General features: G+C 43.8%; 1 protein-coding gene and 1 long non-coding RNA gene across 5 annotated transcripts; one reads left to right on the top strand and one right to left on the bottom strand.

Annotated features, from left to right (window-relative positions):
* Positions 1–1,182: 1,182 nt before the first annotated feature.
* Positions 1,183–19,276, bottom strand: Tceanc (transcription elongation factor A N-terminal and central domain containing). 4 transcript variants are annotated; one of them, XM_085685174.2, is made up of 5 exons: positions 19,132–19,276; positions 8,227–8,264; positions 6,764–6,927; positions 6,557–6,675; positions 1,183–4,614 (listed from the first exon to the last, which is right to left on the bottom strand). In XM_085685174.2, the coding sequence occupies exon 5, from the start codon at positions 4,604–4,606 to the stop codon at positions 3,527–3,529; it is 1,080 nt and encodes a 359-aa protein (XP_085541300.1). In that variant the 5' UTR covers positions 4,607–4,614; positions 6,557–6,675; positions 6,764–6,927; positions 8,227–8,264; positions 19,132–19,276; the 3' UTR covers positions 1,183–3,526. The 4 variants fall into 4 exon arrangements, with proteins under 4 accessions (XP_085541300.1, XP_048302184.1, XP_048302187.1 ...); XM_048446227.3 differs by lacking the exon at positions 19,132–19,276 and adding an exon at positions 10,149–10,383; XM_048446230.3 differs by lacking the exon at positions 19,132–19,276 and adding an exon at positions 9,731–9,865.
* Positions 9,953–10,900, top strand: LOC146889049 (uncharacterized). Its single transcript, XR_015000484.2, has 2 exons — positions 9,953–10,022; positions 10,617–10,900. It is a non-coding gene; the product is annotated as an uncharacterized LOC146889049 (long non-coding RNA).
* Positions 19,277–19,483: the final 207 nt, after the last annotated feature.

Here is a 19,483-nt window from a genome sequence, read left to right as displayed (position 1 = left end):
CTCAATTCTTCACATTAAAAAGTATGGACAAAGGAGACGGATTCGGAAAAATCCGTGGAGAAAACCTTCCCACATTCAGGTATTAAAATGGATGTTTTCATCCTATGTAGTTACCATGGAGACTGGGGCACGAGCTGACATTTTGCACTGTTATTTGACTCTTGGCAACAGGGAGAAAACTTTGAATTGGACATATTTTATGAAACAGTCATTTGCAAAATTGCTAAGGGTTTCATCAACTATCAGGATTCAGACAAATCATTCTATACTTTATTTACAAAAATTTATGTGCATTCAAGTTTTGTCTGCATATGCATCTTTGTGAGGATGTCAGATTCCCTGGAACTGGAGTTATAGAGTTATGAGCTGCCATGTGGGTACTGGGAATTGAACCCAGGTCCTCTGGAAGAGTAGCAGTGGTCTTAACTGCTGAGCCCTTCTTCAGTCCCTCTTTCTATACTTTTACTTAACCATTGTCAATGGCCACTTAACCAAAGCTCCCGCATCCATCCTTGTTTCTCTTATCACTCAACAAAGCAGCTACAATCATCTTCCTAAAAGGCACTTAAATTCCATGACTACAAATTGCCTAGCTTTAGTGGTTTTTTAAACACAACCACCCTACTCCCCCCAAAGTCCTCATTGTTATCATGACCTACAAGGGAACTCATGAACTCTTGGCTCTTTCACACTGTCTCTCATTCACATAAGCTGTTCCTTATAATCAGGCACTTTCCCATCTTGGAGTTTGCGGAGTTGCTCTTTGTTCCTATAAGGGCAATTTTAAATTAGAACCTACCCCACCAGCAACTGTAAAGAAACTCCTCTTTCACACCTTTAATCCCAGCACTGGGGGGGGGGGGGCAGAGGCAGGCAGATCTCTGTGAGTTCAAGGCTAGCCTGGTCTACAGAACTAGTTCTAGGACTGCAAAGGCTACACAAAGAAACCCTGTTTCAAACAAACAAATAAATAAACAAACTCCTTCCTCCCTCCATCTCTCTTTCTCTCTCTGGGATAAGACAGAGTGTAAAAGAATTATCTCTACTCAGAAAATGTAACTGTCTCACTGACCAAAAGAATAAAACCAACATCACCATTTCCCTAGTTGCAAAACTAACTGACAAAGCTTATGGGAAGTGAGGAAGACTGCACACATTAAAAAAAATCTTGGAGAATAAGAATTTTTTTTCCATTTCAAGTGTTTTTATTTTGGTAAATGTAGCTTATAAAATCTCAGGATATAATACTCATACATAGATACATAGAAAACCCAAATACCAATACTGACTTGAACAAATTAAGCATGGTTTTCATGTGCTGTGTGTAGTCTTGCATAACCAACATTTAGGTTTTAAGGTCATTCCAAGTCACATGAAACCACACTTTGTGAAACTTTTGAGTTTTTGATGACTCTATAAGTTTCAGTTTAAAGGACTAACACATTGCATTATGATCAACAGCCCTGGAATGCAAAATGGAGAAAATACAACAAAATGTAACTCAGACTTGACAGTCTCAAGTTGTTTTCTTCAAAACATATGAAAGAAAAAAATCTGCTAGTTTTATGCATTCATTGGGAAACTGTCATAAAGAGGTAAAAAATATACATAAGCAAAAGCCTACAGATTCCAATGAAGGAATACTGGGGATTGAGAGGACAATAACTGAAGAAAACATATGGACATACATGGAACTACGAAATAAACTCTTTATTATGATAAAATTAATAAATGGTAGTTTACACCCCAAATCAGCACCCCAGAGGTTAAGGCTAGCCGGTCTGAGTTTGAATCCAGCTTAGGCTACAGGGTGTTACCAGTCTTATAAAAACAGAAACTACTCACACATCTCTGGCAAACAATAAAAGAGAAAATGGGTATGTAAGCACTTGGTAAACTGTAAAAGGAGTACATATCTAAGCTTCTGTGTGGATGCATGATTTTCTTACATGTTAAAAAATCAAAATCCCAAATAACATTCTATCATTTTTAAGAAGAAAATTAGCCATAATCATATTAATGGCTTGTTGTATTAAGCATACAAATCGGTAAACACTGTTTAGAAAGGCCTTAGAGAAGTGATTTCCTCTTCAGTTAGTAGGTAAAGAAATGTTGATAAATTCAAAGGTTGAGGGAGTGAGCTTCCTCTGACAATTAGTGTCATTTTCATATAAGCAGGATTTTAACACACATGACTTTGAAGACAAAAAGATTCCTAACATCAAGAAACTAGTTATCATATAGACTTTATAAAGAGCTCACACAAAGGAAAAAAAAATAAATTCACAGCTCATTTAACTACAGAAGCAGGCTCTAAGTCAGATTCTAACTTATAGTGCAACTTTTCATAGGTTAAAAGAGACGTGTAAAAAGGAGAAAATTAAGGACAAAAGGATAAAACTCTAATCATGTAAACTTAGAGGCTCCAAACACTATTTGCTTAGCACCCATTTCCAGGAGTAGACTTTTTGTAAAGTCAGTATCAAGTCATTCTCAGACTGTGAATACTTTAGTTTTAACAGTGTTTCTCTACATAACCCCAGGCTGGCTTCAACCATGGGTTTCTGCCTCAGCATTCGCAATGCTAAGATTACAAACTTGAATCACCACAGAGGCCTTTTAATATTTTTTGAGACAGGGACTTTACAATCTAAACTGCCCCTGAACCCACTTAAATCCTCCTGCCTCATCCTCCATAGCATTGGGATTACAGACATGTGCCATCACACTTACGTCATAAGGACGCTGGAAAATATGAGGCAGACTACCTATAGTTATGTAACATGGTTAAGCCACTGAAGCTCCGTGGGCCTCTTTCCTCATCTGTCAAGTCTCCAGAGTAACATTCAGAACTATAGAAAGGTTCACATGAGAGACTATTTACATGTAGTTCTCAACTCTAACTACAACTTAAACTGAGAAATGAATGACCAGAGCAATGTTGATGCCTGGGTCCCATGCCATAGATTCAGACTGAATTATTCTAGGCTTGACCCTTGGCACCTGTATACTTTTAATGCTCTCCAGTAAACTCCAATGTATAGTCACTCCTGAGAGCCACAGGCCTGCAGCTCTATCAGAGCTTCTCAAGGTATCTCAGAGGATGGCCTGGGGATTCTGCCATATGCAGATCAGGACTCAGAGGAGTATAGGGTCAGAGTTTGTCCCTCTAACATGCTCTTAGGCCATGTGGTGCTACACTGCCACTCTATAAATGGCCACAAAGTACAGAGTGATGGTCTTCTACTCTTCCCAAACAACTTTTAGCAACAATGATCTTAACTTTGGCAAACAACTCTCGTTCCTTGTTCCCAGAACTGGAGTAGGACAATATACCGAGCCAGGTGTGGCAGTGTACACTTGTAATTCCAGCATTCAGGAGACTGAGGCCAGCTATGCCTACATAGTGAGCTCTTTCAAAAACCAAAATCCCAGACAAAAATAACAGTAAGATTCTGTTAAAAAATGAGCACAAAGGGGTTATGTTATACATGTAAAACATAACCCTGAAGGGATTATATACAAATTACAAGCACACCCAGTTGTTATGGTACCACTGTTCCCCACATTCATTACAAATGACATAGGTCATTTGTTCATCTGGGTTTGAATTCTGCACCCAAACGGGAAGGAAAAGTGTTCCTCTGGCAATTACAGTGACCTTGCAGTTGTATTTCTCACAGCGCTTGCACTTTATTTTATCTGTCTGTGTGCCGTCAACTGTGTGGGGAAGGTGATGTTCCTGAATACTGGCTTCTGTGTAGAAAGCTCTCAGCTGCTTCAGTTCCTCATTTGCCATGTCCAGGACACTCATTTCAGCAAATTCTCTTGTAGACATGGTTCCAGACAGCAGGCTTTGTTGTAAATGAGAATTCCTGGGGTTGTGCAAATTGGCAACTTTGCTTCGAATACAAGTTTTGTATTTTTTGATGTTGCTTGAATAAAGGGCAAAAATATGCTCTTCAATTTCTCTTGCAAATCTCTGCCACAAATGAGTTTTCATGTCATTTGTGGAAAAACTAGCTAACGCTCTGTAAAGAAGCTCTACACATTTAGATCTAACAGACACCAGGGGATCTTGTACCACACTTGAGCTCTTGCTAGTAGATTCAGGGTCAACACCCTCCAAATATTCTTCATTAATTTCCATTTGAGTGGTGCTACTTTCAGACCCAACTGCTGCAGCATACTTTTCAGCATCTTGAGATGCCAGCCTAGAGAGAGAACTGCAGAGACCTGCCATCTCATCATGGCTAAAACCTGATGCCTCATCCTGGCTCACCTCCAGAGAAACTGCTGCACCTTTTTCTTCATTAACATTAGAAGGGAGTAATTTAAGGCTTTCCTTTGTTTTGAGGTGTGTACTCTTATAGAAAGTTCTCCACTTTGCCAGCAGACACTTGGCCTTCCTTTTCAAAGACACGGAGGGGCAGTTTTTGAGGACTCTGTATACAGCTCTGACTAACTCTGTTTCCTGGAGATGCTCCTTAGACACATATATCATTTCAAGCTCAGTCAGATGTTTGCCAATATCCTCAAAATACCTTTTAGCCACCAGCTGCTCAATCAGGGAAGCCTTGGCAATGATACGTTTTTTGTCAGACATCTTCACAGCTGCAAAGAAAAAAAAAGATGGCTCAATCTTTTTAAGTTTGCCTTTACTAGTTGCAGCTCTTGGAGTGTGAACTAGCACTTCTGCCAGTTATCCATGTGATGCTTTCTGAAAGAGTAATGTGATATAAACGGGTGTGGCAGATTAAATAATACAGCAATGTGAACTAGTCAACTTTCAAGATTTCTAGTCTCAATAGCAGAAGGAAAAAAATGACGGCAAAGTTTCAGCAGAACATTCAAGGACTTGATAGATTATCAGCTATAACTTTTCCACCTGCACTGTACACATCAGTTTCTTTCTAGATTAAGATTATTCAGGAACCTAGCACGGTGGTGCAAACCCAGCACTTGGGATGGAGACTAAGAGAGCATGAGTTTAACACATGAGCATCCCAGTGCAAACCCAGCACTTGGGATGGAGACTAAGAGAGCATGAGTTTAACACAATATTTAGATACAGAGAAAATTTGAGGTTAGCCTGGAATGCATGAGACCCTGTCTCAAAAAAAAAATAAGTTCATCTTGGGTGGAATCTGATAATCATGTCGGGAATAAAATCATGCTCATGTAAGCAACCATAAGACAATGCTAAGCAAACACTGGGCTATTTTCTCCTCATATTCGGTTATGAGATTGATATACCTAATGCCTTTATAATCTTTGTACTGATACTTTTCTGAATATAAAGAAGGAAATAAAACAGAAATGGGGATACTAATGTTGGAACCAATGTAAAGAAACAGATATTACAGGTTAGGAAGCAGGTCTGGTGAACTCTGAAAGTCAACAGGATACAATGTGCTGACATTTGAGCTGTTGGAAAAACAGGGTCACATTCAGATGACCCACTTATTCCTTATTTGGAAATACTTTTAAATTTAGAGAAAAGTTGTGAAAAATAACAATACCGGTATTCCCTTTATGCAAATTCACATGCCATATAAATGCAGTTTAAAAAAATCCCCTATTATAGGGTCTTTTTTTAAGTTTGAAGAAAATTATTTTCTCTTTTTATAATTTTACAAGTATGGGTGTTTTGCCTGCTTGCATGTATATCTGTGTACCATATACATGCCTGGTATCAGTGGAGGCCAGAAGAAAGTACAGATCCCGGTGGATTGGAGTTATAGATGGTTTTCCTTGCAGAGTTTGGCTTCATTAACTCCTATGTGTGTGTTTTCCTCTGTTAAAAGTCCTTCAGACATTCCCCTTAACTGACAGGACAGAGTTTAGGCTGTGCCCATGTGATGAATAGCGCACCTCACCCTGCTCCTCTGCCTTGACTACTTTCAACCAGACATGCATGCCCCCCCCCTTTTTTTTGGTTTTTCGAGACAGGGTTTCTCTGTGGCTTTGGAGCCTGTCCTGGAACTAGCTCTTGTAGACGAGGCTGGCCTCGAACTCACAGAGATCCGCTTGCCTCTGCCTCCCAAGTGCTGGAATTAAAGGCGTGCACCACCACTGCCCAGCCCAGGCATGGGCCCCATTTCACAGTTGTGCCTTTGCACAGCAGCTCCCTAAACTTGGTCTCATGCTATCACCACAGGTGCTTCTTACCCCGACTGTGTATTAGAAATCATCCAAAGAAATCAAACAAAAACTAAAGTAAACAATGCTAGCCAGATAGAATGAATTGGAGTCTCTGGGGGTAGGACTTGGACATTTGTTCAGTTCTCCAGCCAATTCTGATTTAAACCACACACAAGAACTGACCCCTCCAACCACTTCACGAATAGGCTGCCATTAGTTTCAAAAAAAGTTGTACTCTTGCTCCTGGAGTGAATACACAGAACCTCTCTAACTTCAGACTTTGTTAGGTAAATCCTATTATATAAGAAACCATTAAAAACACTGCTGTGTACAATTCAAATTAGAAGCTTTTATGATTATAATGTAGTAAATGTTGAAATGTATACAATTTCTGATATTCTCGAATACTTACCTCTTAACAGTGGGAGGCAATGAATGTTTACTGAGCAAGTCTATGACGCTATTCACGCTCAGGTTACCTCAATTTGCACAGTAAGTCTGGGAGATGAATTTCATCTAACAACAGAAAATCTGTGAAGAACATAAAATCACTACAGTGTTTTCATGTTTACCATATTTAAGAACATTTTTTTCTATAGTTCCCACAAAGAAGTAGTACCTCTTTTATTCCCTTGACCACAGCTGCCGAAGAGTTTACAAGATTCTTTCTTCTGTTAAACAAGTGACAAAGCGTCCGGGATGCTTCCTCTCCTTTCAGCGTATGAGCTTCAATTCTAGTCACTATATAGCAACTTGCTTGGACTCATGCACTGTATGTAAGTCCTGGAAGACAAAGTCCACCTCAATTCCTGTTCTTTAATAAAATCATTCAAAGATCTTCTATCATAAAACTAGAAAGGGGATAATGAGAAGAAGGCAGGGGAAATGAGGGTAAGGGAATTTATCAGAGGGGGAAGAGAACATGGAGCGGGTAGCGGGTGATGGAGATAAAGTAGAATAAAATATAGTGACTTCTACAAATAAAAATGCCATAAAAAACCTATTCTGAGCTGGGTGGTGGTGGTGCACACCTTTAATCCTAGCACTCGGGAGGCAGAGGCAGGTGGATCTCTGTGAGTTCGAGGCCAGCCTGGTCTACAGTGGGAGTTCTAGGAAGGCCAAGGCTACACAGAGAAACCCTGTCTCGAAAAACCAAATCAAACCAAAACCAAAACAAACAACTCCCCCCAAACCCCAAACCAATCCAAACCAAACAAGCAGCAAAAAAACCCAAAAAAACAAAAAACCCCTACCACTCTGTATGCTAACAAAAATTTTTAAAATTCTAGATAAAAAAACCATTAAAAATGGTGTCCACTGTGGGCTGATCAGGTAGGTCTTAGCAGACTCTTGGATATGGATGCTGAGAAAAGTCTAGTTCCTGGAAGTGAGGGAGTATTAACAAATTGACTAAGTTTACTCATCATCCTGTACCTCTACTTCCTCATCTTCAAAATGGGGTGACTCTGCCACCTTGGATTAGTATTCAAATTAAATGAGATAGTTCCTTTTGCTGGTGACCCCCTCCCCCCCAACGCCCCAGACAAGGTTTCTGTGTGTAACACTTCTGGCTACACTACAGCTAGCTCCTGTAGACCAGGCTGGCCTCGAACTCACAGAGATCCACCTGCCTCTGCCTCCCGAGCGCTGGGATTAAAGGTGTGGGCTACCACTGCATGGTTTAAATGAGAAATCTTAATGAAGGGCTTAATCTTTATAAAGGGACTGACAATTATATGAATTTACAATAGAAATTTTAAAAATTTGCCAGGGGTTGGCAAGAAGGCTCAGTGAGTAAAACTTCTTATCACCAAGCCTGACCATGTGCGTTCAATCCCTAGAACATAGCAAAGGAAGAGAACTGACGAGTTGTCCTCTGACTTGGACAACATGATACATATGCATTCACACATAAGACATAAATGTAATTTTAAAATAAATAATTTTTCCAGGCATACTGGAACACACAATCCTAGCACTCAGGAGGCTAAGACAGGAGGGTTGTCAATTCCAGACAGCATGAATTTATAGTGAGGTTTTCCCCCTAAAAACCATATTTAAAAGATTTAATATCTACCATACCAGGTGTTGTTCCAGGGCAGGAGGTCAGCAAATGCTTTCTGTAAAAGGACAGATAGGAAACACTTTAGACTTCCGGCGCAGGGACTTTTCAACTCGACTACTTTTGTAGAAAGAACAACAGACAGCAAATACTGAATGGAGCTGGAGTAATGGCTAAGCAGTTGAGTGTGTAAGGCTCTTGCAGAGGACCCGAGTTCAGTTTCCAGCACCCACATGTGATGACTCACGACAGCTTTTGTAACCTAGGCTTCGGGAAGATCTGATGCCTCTGGTTCCCAGTGGCACCAGCACTCATGTGCACATACCCACACATCTATCTACATACAGTAGAACATAATGCAACATGCGGCTGGCACTGGGGAGATGGCTCAGCTGGTAAACTGCTTGCTGTGCCATGGGGACCTGGGTCTGGATCCCAGGCATCCACATCAAACGCCAGGCTCGTGGTGCACACCTGCAATTCCAGCAATGGGAAGGGAGAGACAGGTGAATCTTTGGAGTTCACTGGCCAGGCAGTCTAGCGGAACTGGTGAGTTTCAGGTTCAAAGACAGCCCGTCTCAAAATCTCAAAAACCAAGTGGGAGGGACGGTAACTGAGAAAGACTGAACTAAATTCAGAGTTCTAAATTGAACTCTGGCTTCCAGGCAAGCATGGGGGAGGGGGAGGAGCGGTAGTGCTGAACAGGAGGCTAAGTTTGTAGAGTGCTTACCTAGCAAGCACAGGGGCCAGAGTTTGCTCCTCAGCACGACATAAAGCCCTAAAACCGTGTGGTGACTCACACACAGGCCAGTAAGGGCTACAAGAGACCCTGTTTCAAAGTAGAAAATGGGCAGTCTGTATTTGGCCACAGGACACTGTTTGTTAATGCCTTTCTTCAAGCAATCCTGTCCCACAGAAAGATTTGAAGTCACAAAAATAATTTTTCAAAACGAGTAACAATCGTGGTAGAAAACTGATGGAATTAATTAGAATTTTACTTGGCCCAGTATATCGAAAATACTTTTTCTTTTAGAGAAATGTGATGCTAGGGATCAAACCCAAGGTCTTGTGCACACTAAAGATGTGCCCTACCACTGAGCTACACCAAGGTCACACCCCAATACTGTCCTTTCAAAATCTGATATGAACAGGTGTTTTAATCTTTGTGTGTGTGTGTTAATTCTCAAAAACTCTGATGCGCTTTACATTTATAACACGCTCTAATTCAGATCAGACAAATTTCTTGTCAGTTGGAGTTCAGTCCCAGAACATATGATGCAAATATAATGCTTATACATTTTACTGTTAACGCTTGAGTGTGTGTATGCACACACACACATACACAGACACACATATATATGATATGCGTGGACATATAAAACCTTTTATAGTAAGAGCAGGTCCTACAATGTGTTGTCTGAATGTAATTACACGCTTGGAAGTATGGAATTATTATGGGAAGGGCGTACACACATCTGCACTAAAATAGCCTAAACGTGAAGAAAAAACGCCAGGAACGCTCACAGTGAAAATTTCCAGAAGCTTAGGGAACACACCAGCAGCAACCCATCCTTTAAGTCTCTCTCCAGAGCGACGGGGAAAAATCGAACCTTCTAGCACTAGGTTATACCTAACAGTCGAGCTTTCCAGAAAGGCCTTGGCCCTGAGGGAACAGGAGACCGGGGACGGGGCGGGGGGGGGGGGGGGGGGGAAATCGCCGGCAGGGGCGTTGCTTTTTTTTTTTTTTTCTACGCAGCCGCATAAGGATCCAGCGCGAGGGAGAGCAAGAGGACCAGGCCCGCCCAGAGAGACTCCGGTGGGTGGGGTTGAATACTAAACAAAGCCTGAAGAAATCCACCCCCGGGGGACGTCCCTGAGACCTAAAGAGTAATGGCGTGCAAGCGTCCAAGCGACCTTAGCTAAAGGGAGGAGGGAATTCAACCTTAGAGCCGCCCGGACACAGGGCGCGCCGGAGCGCCTCTGCGAGCGGGGATGGGCTTCCACTGGAAACCGGAGTTAGCCCTTCAGCCGGGGGCCGAGCTAACGGAAATGGCGGAAGGCCACGCTCCAAAAAGCGCGCTCGCCGCCATAGCATCCTCAGCGCCGCGGGAAGTGCCGGAGCCGCCCTGTCGGCTCCGGAGGGAACTTCCGGGTCTCAGGGCCGGATGACGTAACCCCCACCAGCCCTAAACATTTTGGCGCGAGAACTCGGGCTAGGGACCCGCCGCTGACGTGCACGCGAAATAGCGCCTGCGCAGAGCGATCCGGAGCGGCGGGGGGCGGGCTCCTGGCTGTGCCCTGAAGGAGGGGCTGAGGCCCGTAGGGAAGCTGACTCGGCTGCTGTTTTTCCAGTGGCGAGGTTTGCTGACGGGCCCTCCAATTTATTCTCTTTATTTTTCTGTCAAAACAGTAAAATAGACGAACAAAACAAAAGCAGGCGGACCGTGGTGATGGATGCCAGTAGGCAAATGCTGAAAAATAAAGACTGGGACAGGAGGATCGCGAGTTCGAAGCCAGCCTGAGCCAAGGCTTTTAAAAAGGCTGGACGGGATACTCGCCTGCCTAAATAAATAAAACTAAAAACCTCCACCAGAACAATAAAATAAATTATAAATGACTGAATGGCGACTTGTAATAATAAGCATTATTTTTTTAAAAAATAAAACTAATCAATAGAAAATAAAAATGGCTGAACTTGGTGACCTATAATCCAAGCACTCCAGAGGGCCTAGCACAAAATGGAGTTTGTTTTGTTCCTTCATTAGGAGACTGTCCACAAGTTCAGGACTAGCCAGGGCTACATAGTAAAACCCTCTCTAAGTAAATAAAAGACTGCAATTAGTCTAACAAGCATTGCTCTGTTGCTTGCATCAGATGAATGAACGAAAGTAGTAAACATTCATTAGTCATGATCGACCTGAATTCACCTGTGCATACTGTTAGTCTGCAAGGACTCATTCAAACCAGAGGTGATCGAGCTAGAGAATGTGGCGGTCTCCTTTGTCAACCTCCAATTCCAATACACTTGGGGGGAAAGATTTCTGGAAGCAAACTCTCCTGTTCTGTGCACTGGGTACCTTCAGAAAGCAGGGCGCTTCTGTGATGAATGGAATAGACTTTACCTTAGGAGAGAGAGGACGAGCGACTCATGCTGATCAGGATAGGGGATACTTGATTATTTTTATGTTTTGGACTATGTTAATATCAGGGTATGATTACAAAAAAGTCTTGGTTTTGGTTTGGTTTAATACAGAATCTCGTTCTGTTGTCTAGCCTGGCTTAGAACTCACTGTGTGGTCAAGGTTGGCCTCAAACTCAGGATAATCCTCTTGCTCTCCACATGCTGAGACTATGACAGTATGCTGCTCTACCCAGTATAGAAGTCTTGGTTTTTGCTATGGTCCATCACTCCCGGAAAATAGCCCCATTTGATGTGAAGCTCTTCGAAATTATTTGTGTTCGACAAAACATCATGGTCTTGACTGTTGTTTTGACACACCTGAAAAAAGGGGGCTTCAGTTGAAGAACTGTCAGATTGGCCTGTGGACGCAAAAGGTTTCAATTGCTGTAGGAGGACTCAGCCCACAGGGGAATGGCAGGATTAGCCTAAGGCCTGGGGTGTGTGTGAGAAAGGGAGCTGAAGTGAGCCTGGGAGCAAGCCAGTAAGCAGCATTTCTCCACAGTTTCTGCTTCAAGTTCCTGCCCTGACTTCCTTCAACCATGGACTACATGTAACCTGTAAGATGAAATGAATCCTTTCCTCCCCAAATTGGATTTGGCCATTTAAAGGAAAACTGTCAGCATCCGGCTCAGGGTTCCAGGGACAAAGTTCTCAGCAGGAAAGAGATTTATTTGCCCCAGAGGGACAGAGGGCAGGGATAAGGGACAAAGACAAGAGATAAGGACAAGGAAGAAGAGGAAGGGAACAAGGGAAAGGGGGTAAGGGTATTTGTCCCAGGGGGCAAAGGACTGCCTCTGGATGGAGAGGAGACGGATGTGACACGATGTGGCAAGTAGGCAAATGGTGGTTTATAAAGGTAAAGGGGGAAACCCCTGTTAGGATGAGGTGTTTAAGTGTGCGTGTTAATTAGGTGAGCCATAGGGGGCTTTTGATTGCTGGACTTCAATACTTTCATAGCTAGACATTGGTAGTCACTCTCAGGACAAGGAAGTAACCAAATAAGGGAATACACCTTGGTGGCCAGTTTTAGGAATGTAGTCTCTTTGTAAATTGGGAAGAAGGGCAAGGCCTGCCAGAACCATGCCCAAGACGCTCAAGTTGGCCAGAGACCCTTCATTCTTTGTGTCCCTCACAGCAACAGAAACCAAACTTGGATGTGAGCCAGTAAGATTTGTTGCTGAAGATCTGACAGCAAGGGTTTGTAGGCAGAGGTGGGTGGTGCAGAATGGGGAACTGGGCCAAACACTGATTGGATATCGAGAGGGAGAGGTTGTGGGTCATTTCAAGTATCGGGACTCTGCTTAAGGCCTAGGAGAAGTTTTAGGAGCCTGACTTTAAGACTGGTTTACAAAGAATCGTTATCACTCTTTTACTGTTGAAGGAGGTTCAATCCCCAGTAGAGCATTAAAACCCCAAACCAAACAGGTCTATTAAACTCTTAAAAAACTTCCCTGAAGAATTAGTGTAAAACTTAAAAGTTATTTCAAAACCTGCCAGTAGCGCCTTCAGGGACATTATAACCAACTTCTTATGGCCCTGCTATACTGAGGAGAAAAAAAAGGCATTACTCAAAAAATGTGAAAAACAAAGTCAGATATAACCCAGACTCTCCTCTGGTGTGAAGGAAAAAAAAAACCCCTCAGAACTAAACCACAGTATATCACCTATGATGCCAGCTATAATTACCATGAAGAGCTGCCATGGTCACTACAATTGCCACCTGGGGCTAATATGTGTTTAGATACAACTTAAAAGTTCCTCAGCTATGCTGCCCCGACGCTGAGTTCTCAGCTACTATAGCTAACGGGTACTGTGATTCATAGCACAGGTAGACAACAGTTCCATCACTGCAGAAAGTTCTGTTGAACAGTCCTGGCTCATCTGGAATGACTCTTGAGATAGGGATTCTCTGAGTAGCTCTGACTGTCCTAGAATTCGCTCTGTAGACCAGGGTGGCCTCAAACTCACAGAGCTCTGCCTGCCTTTGCCTCCTGAGTGCTGGGATTAAAGGTGTGTGCCACCATTGCCTGGGAGGTCTTTGGTGTTTTTATTTGAAGGTTTATCTATTTTGATTTTCTGCATATCAGTGTTTTGCCTGGTTGTGGATTTGTATATCATGTGGGTAGTTGGTACCCACAGAGTGCATCAGTTCCAGGTTCCCTGGAACTGGAGTTGCAGATGGCTGAGCCTTGAAACTGAGCCCTCTGCAAGAGCTGCAAGTGCTCTCAAGCAGCGAGCCTTCTCTCCAGCCCTGGGTCTTTGTTTGAAGAATCATCTTTCAACAGTTTCAATACTCTGAGATTCTCTCGGATAAATTTCATTCTGTGCCGTGAAAACTCCTTTTCAATTCAAATTAGGTCTCTGAGTGGCAGCGTTGATTTCCTGAGCTCCCATAGACAGCCCCTTCCTGTAAATTCCCAAGGAACGGAGGCAAAAATCCTTCCTAGGGCCTCTCCAGAGGCTAGTGTTACTCCTTACTCAGGGAAGGGCTGCAGATGTTGTCCAAGGAATGAAGTCAGAATAACGGCGTCTTTTGGGGGCTCTAAGGTGCTGACTGACGTTCATTTCCTGATTAAACACTAGGGCCAGACTTTGAGTTTAGCTGGGGATGTTCATAAAGGTCAGAGAACATAAAGGATGGGATTTTTTTTTTAAAAAAAGAGCTATTCCCTTCAAATCTCAAGAGCTACAGAATAGCAGAAAACCTTTTAAAAAAGCAAAGGGTAGAGAAACACAAACTTCATGATTAACTGCTACAACAGATGCCTCAGACATACAGAGGTCAAAGGACATAGAAACAGTGTCTCTTCCAGGAAAAGTTACTTTTCTGCAAGATCAGACAGTGGCTAGCTGGTGGGCCAGGCAGAGGCAGGTGGATCTGTGAGTTCAAGGATAACCTGGTCTACAGAGTGAGTTCCAGGACAGCCAGGACTACATAGAGAAACCCTCTCTTAGAAAATAAGAAACAAGTGATTCTTACCTAGGAGTTGGGGAGTGGGGAAGTGGATGCTACATAGCCCTTTCTCCAAGCTCAGTAGGGCAACTGGATTTCTGCCTATATTAAAATATAGATATTTATATATAATTTAAAGTTTACAAATAACATTTATTTATTATTGTGTGTGTGTAGGTCAGAAGAGGACAACTTGTGAGACTCAGTTCTCTCTTTCTACCATGTGAATTCCAGGAATCATACTTAGGTGGTCGGGCTTGGTGGCAAGCACGTTTACTGCCACCACCACTGTGATGTGTGTGTGTGTGTGCGTGTGTGTGCGTGTGTGTGTGTGCATGCGTTCATGTGTATATATAGCATAGGTTAAAGACTTTTCACCTTTTTGTTTTGTTTTTTTTGAGACAGGGTTTCTCTGTGTAGCCTGGCTGTCCTGGAACTCACTCTGTAGACCAGGCTGGCCTCGAACTCACAGAGATCTGCCTGATTCTGCCTCCTGAGTGCTGGGATTAAAGGCGTGAGCCACCACACCTGTCTAAGACTTTTCGCTTTTAAAAACTGTGTTAAGTGACATTTCATTGTTGTAAGCCCTTTATTTTGGAGACAAGGTCTCACTCTGTTTCCCAGGCTGGCCTTGACTGCACAGTGATCCCCCTGCCTCAGCCTCCTGAGTGCTGTGTTTTTAGGCAGGCACCAGCAGTCCTGGTTTGATAGAACCTTTTACATTTAATTGTCACAGAGTTGAGATTTCATTTTCTCTTGTTGAGAAATAAACACAGTAAACTGGATACATCTTAAAGTTATATCCTGGTCTTCCAGATGAAGATTTGCTCTCAGGTGCTTCCCCTCAACCACAGGATGAGGGCCTATCTGACCTCTGGCTCCATAGATCTGTTTTGTCTGTCTCCACCTTATCAAAAGACAGGCTTACCGGGCTGGGAAGGTGAGTCAGTGGGCAAGGTGCTTCTTGTACAAGTGTGAAGACCTGCGTTCCTGTCCTCAGCACCTCTGTGAAAGCTAGGCAGAGTGCCACACATCTGTAACCTCGATGCTGAAGGCGGGGCCTTGCCTAGTCCCTGAGCTCCCCGTTTGGTGAGTGACCCTGTCTCCAAAAGTAAGGTGGACGGGCTGGAGAGATGACTCAATGACGAAAAACACTTGTTCTGGCAGAGAACCCAGGTTTATTCATTTCCCAGCTACCTGCATAGTGGTTCACAACTGTCTGTAACTCCAGGTATAGGGGGCTCACTTGCTTTACTCTTTACTGACCTCCCCACCCTCTCTCTGTCTCTTTCTCTGTCTCTCTCTGTCTCTCTCTTTGTCTCTCTCTCTCTCTCTCTCTCTCTCTCTCTCTCTCTCTCTCTCTCTCTCTCTCACACACACACACACACACACACACCCCACAGACTCATAGTTCTAGGTTGGCTCACTCAAGTTTACGTCTATGGAATTTATGACTGTGGTAGGTTTGTTTTCACTCTGTGTGATGTTGCCTCATATACAGCTAACATAATGAATGCATTTTGATGTCGGTGCTCATTTGAATTGTTTTCATTTTTGTTTTGTTTTTGAGATAGGGTCTCTCTACACAGCCCTGGCTGTCACTGTACAGCACTGGCTGGCCTTGAACTCACAGAGATCCACCTGCCTCTGCCTCCCAAGTGCTGGGATTAAAGGCATGGGACAGCACTCCTGGCCTTGTTTTTGGTTTTGGACAATCACGAAAGCTATGGGGATATTTTCATCCACATCTTTTGGTAGACATATGCCCTGCTCTTGAGTATATACTCAGGAGAGGAATAGTTGGGAAGTAGGGTAGGCATTTTTTGTAGTTAAACTGCCAAATAGTTTTCTAAAATGGTTGTTGCAATTGACACTCCTATCAGCAAGGTGCGGGAGTTCTCATAGCTTTATATCCTCAGCAACCCTTAGTTTATCACCGAGTCTTTTAATTTTAGAGATTTCTAGGGTGATCTCCTTGGGGAAGTGATCCTCGACTCATCTTAGGAGCACCTGGTGTGGCTTTCATGAGAAATGTGCCCCATACACTCTTGTAGGCACTTGATCCCCAGCTGGGGGCTGCTGTTTGGGAAGCTTGCAACTTTCCGAATGTGAGCCTTGCTAGAGGGGGCAGGTCACTGGGGGAGGGCTTGCATCTTGCAGTGGGCGTTATCTCCTGCCCGTGTGTGCTTTAGGTGTGGTCTCTCTGCTTCCTGCTCCCGCTGCCGTGCCTTCCCTGCCACTGTGGACATCTGTTCTGCTGCAGTCATAAGCCCAAAAAAGCTTCCTTAGGATGAGTTTGGTTATGGTAGCTGCTTCCAGCAGCGGAAAAGTAACTGGTAAACTTGCAGAGCTCTCTGGAGTTCAGGCTGAGCCTCAAACCAATGAAATTCGAATCTCTCGGTCAAAGCCTAGTCATTACCATGTTTTAACAGTTCTCCTGGACATTCAAGATGGAGGGCCACTACCTTCATTGGTTGTGATTCTGCCCTTAACTTCACCCCAAAAGTCTTTCAAGAACCACTGATTGGGTGGGTGGGTGGGTGGGGAGCCTGGAGAGATAGCTCAGTAGCTAGGAGCCTTGGTTGCTCTTGCAGAGGCCCTGGGTTTAGATCCCAGCATTCACACGGTAGCTTGCAACCACCCTTAACTCAAGTTCCGGAGGCCCCGCCACTGTGGGCGCCAGGCATGCGCAGGGTGTGCGCACATAACAAGCAGGCAATATGCTCATAGACATAAACTTTAAAAAGAAAACCACTGTTGCAAAACATTAAGAGTTGAAACGAAATGCACAAATCCCTTAGAGCACAAAACATAGCACACATTCTTCTTGATACTGAGTTAAGACATAAACCTAGAGATCCCCAAAGTCTCACCCGCACCCCCGCCACCCCCTTTGGGATTTCATTAAGAAGCCAGTTGACCCCTGGAAATAACTCACTAAAAGGGCCCTTGGTGTGACACCGCCCCCCCCCCCCCCGCCCCAATTGAGCTCTGGAGGCTGCCTTTACTCCAGGAGACCTTTTCCTCAACCAGAAGCTCCCAGCTCCACCCCTACAAATAAACACGTACAAAGTAGAACAGAGGACGGTGGGAGACACGCCCAAGCTGTAGGACAGGAGCCGACTCCGGCCCAGCGTTGATTCCAGCATGCTTCTCCACGGAGTAATGGCGGGGGGGGGGGGGGGGGGGAAGGGTAGAGGGGGTGAGGGGAGGGGACACGGACTAGAAATCAGGTGCGGCTTGCTGCTTCTCCAATTGTAAGTTTCCTAACAAACTTGATTGACCTAAGCCGCCTAGGTGTTAGGGGTGCGTGGTTCCACATGCTATCACAGGACAATTTACAGTGAGAAACCCGGAGGGGAGTGATTCAGGAAGACGACAGAGCAAGTTCAAGATGAGCCTAGTTAACATAGTGAGACCTTACATTCGATTTTTAAAAATTAGGTTAGAAAAGAGGGTGACATGCACGAGACCCTAACCAATCCCTAGTCAACCACAAAATTTAATAAATAAATACAAGAAAAAAGAGCCAGTTTTAGTTTCAGAATGTCCCGCTGGAGAGATGACTCAGCGCGTAAAGACCCTTGCTGCCAAGCCTGGCAGTCTGGGATTGGTCCCTGGAGCTGACAGAAAGGTGAAAGGAGAGACCTACCGCCTGGCCTCCAGGCGCTCGTCGTGTTTGTGGTCAACTGTTTGAGCAGGTATATTGCCTGAAATGGATAAGCCCACAAGTCCAGCTTTTGCATGATGGGACCTAGGTTGTGGACTTTGAAGGGGCAGCCCCAGCTTTAAGTGTACCTTGTAAACGGCTGGTCAGAGTGCCTGTTTACCTAGGTAAAGAGATCCTGACCTCAGCCTTCTTTGTGACCTTTCTTTCTTTGAAACAACAGGAAGCAACAGGATCTCTTTAAATTTTTTTTTTCTTCTTCTTCTTTTTTTGGTTTTTTCGAGACAGGGTTTCTCTGTAGCTTTGGAGCCTGTCCTGGAACTAGCTCTTGTAGACCAGGCTGGCCTTGGACTCACAAAGATCCGCCTGCCTCTGCCTATTGAAACAGGATCTCATGTAACCCAGGCTGGCCTGAACTTCATGTGTAAATGCCAAGGGTGGCCTGGATTTTTTTTTAATCCTTCTTCCTCTACCTCCTGAGTAGCTGGGATTAAAGATATGTACCACCACCACCACGACACACACACACACACACACACACACACAATTAAGTACATTTAAAAAGCATTTCTAGTCTCATCTAACATTAGTACTTAAATCACTCATTTTGTTCACCTTCCCTCTGGCCAGCAAAGAGAGAGACCCGTGAGTCAGTTTCTTCAGTGCCTGCACTTTACCCAAGCCCTCCATTCTTTCTCTTTTGTTTTCCTCAAGATCAGTGTGGGCAGAGAGTAGGAGGAGAGAGGGTACCATTTCTTATTTGATTAGGGTGTGTGCTTGAATGGAAGCGCCACCCAACAAAGATAGCTGTGTCTACTTCCTAACCCTGGAAACCATGCATGGGACCTTATTTGGGAAAATGTCTTCATACTTAAGCTACCATAGATTGATGGCGGTTGAATAAACAAAGAAATGATGAAGGACCCATAGATCTGGCTTCACTCATATTCATAAGATGAAAATTCAAGAGCACATTTCTTTCCCCACAATTTTGTTGCTAGACATTATTCAAAGTACTCAAAATTGTCAAGAAAATTAATCAAAACTCCATTTCATCAGAAAGATGTAGGAAAAAGTACAAGAAGAAACGAGGCAAGGAGATGGATGCTATTTCACTTAAATACCTCCTCTTGTCTGTTCCGTTGACTGTCTCGTTGCTATTTAGAAATCTGAGCTGAGGCCCAGCATCTGGGATTTGATTCAGTCCGTGTGGCTGGTTTCCAGGACTATAGGCGGCAGCCAGCAATCCCGCTCCCGACGTGTGGTCTGCTCCACGGAATGGCTCACTTACTTTGGTCGCTGGGCTCTCCTTTTATAGGGAGGTTGTTTTGTAACAGTTCCTTCAAACAGCGAGTAGTCATGAGTGTTGACCCACAGGGCAAGGGGCTGTGCTTCCTTATCTGCCTGACTATCTTTCTTTTTTTTTTAAAACCATGCAACCTCATGGTACTTTCTCCCAGACTGATAACTGTATGT

Source organism: Myodes glareolus, chromosome X (genome assembly GCF_982192425.1).
Source record: "Myodes glareolus chromosome X, mMyoGla1.1, whole genome shotgun sequence".
Taxonomy (NCBI): Eukaryota; Metazoa; Chordata; class Mammalia; order Rodentia; family Cricetidae; genus Myodes; species Myodes glareolus.
Note: the sequence above shows the minus strand (reverse complement) of the source record. Positions and strands in the feature narration are given on the sequence as shown.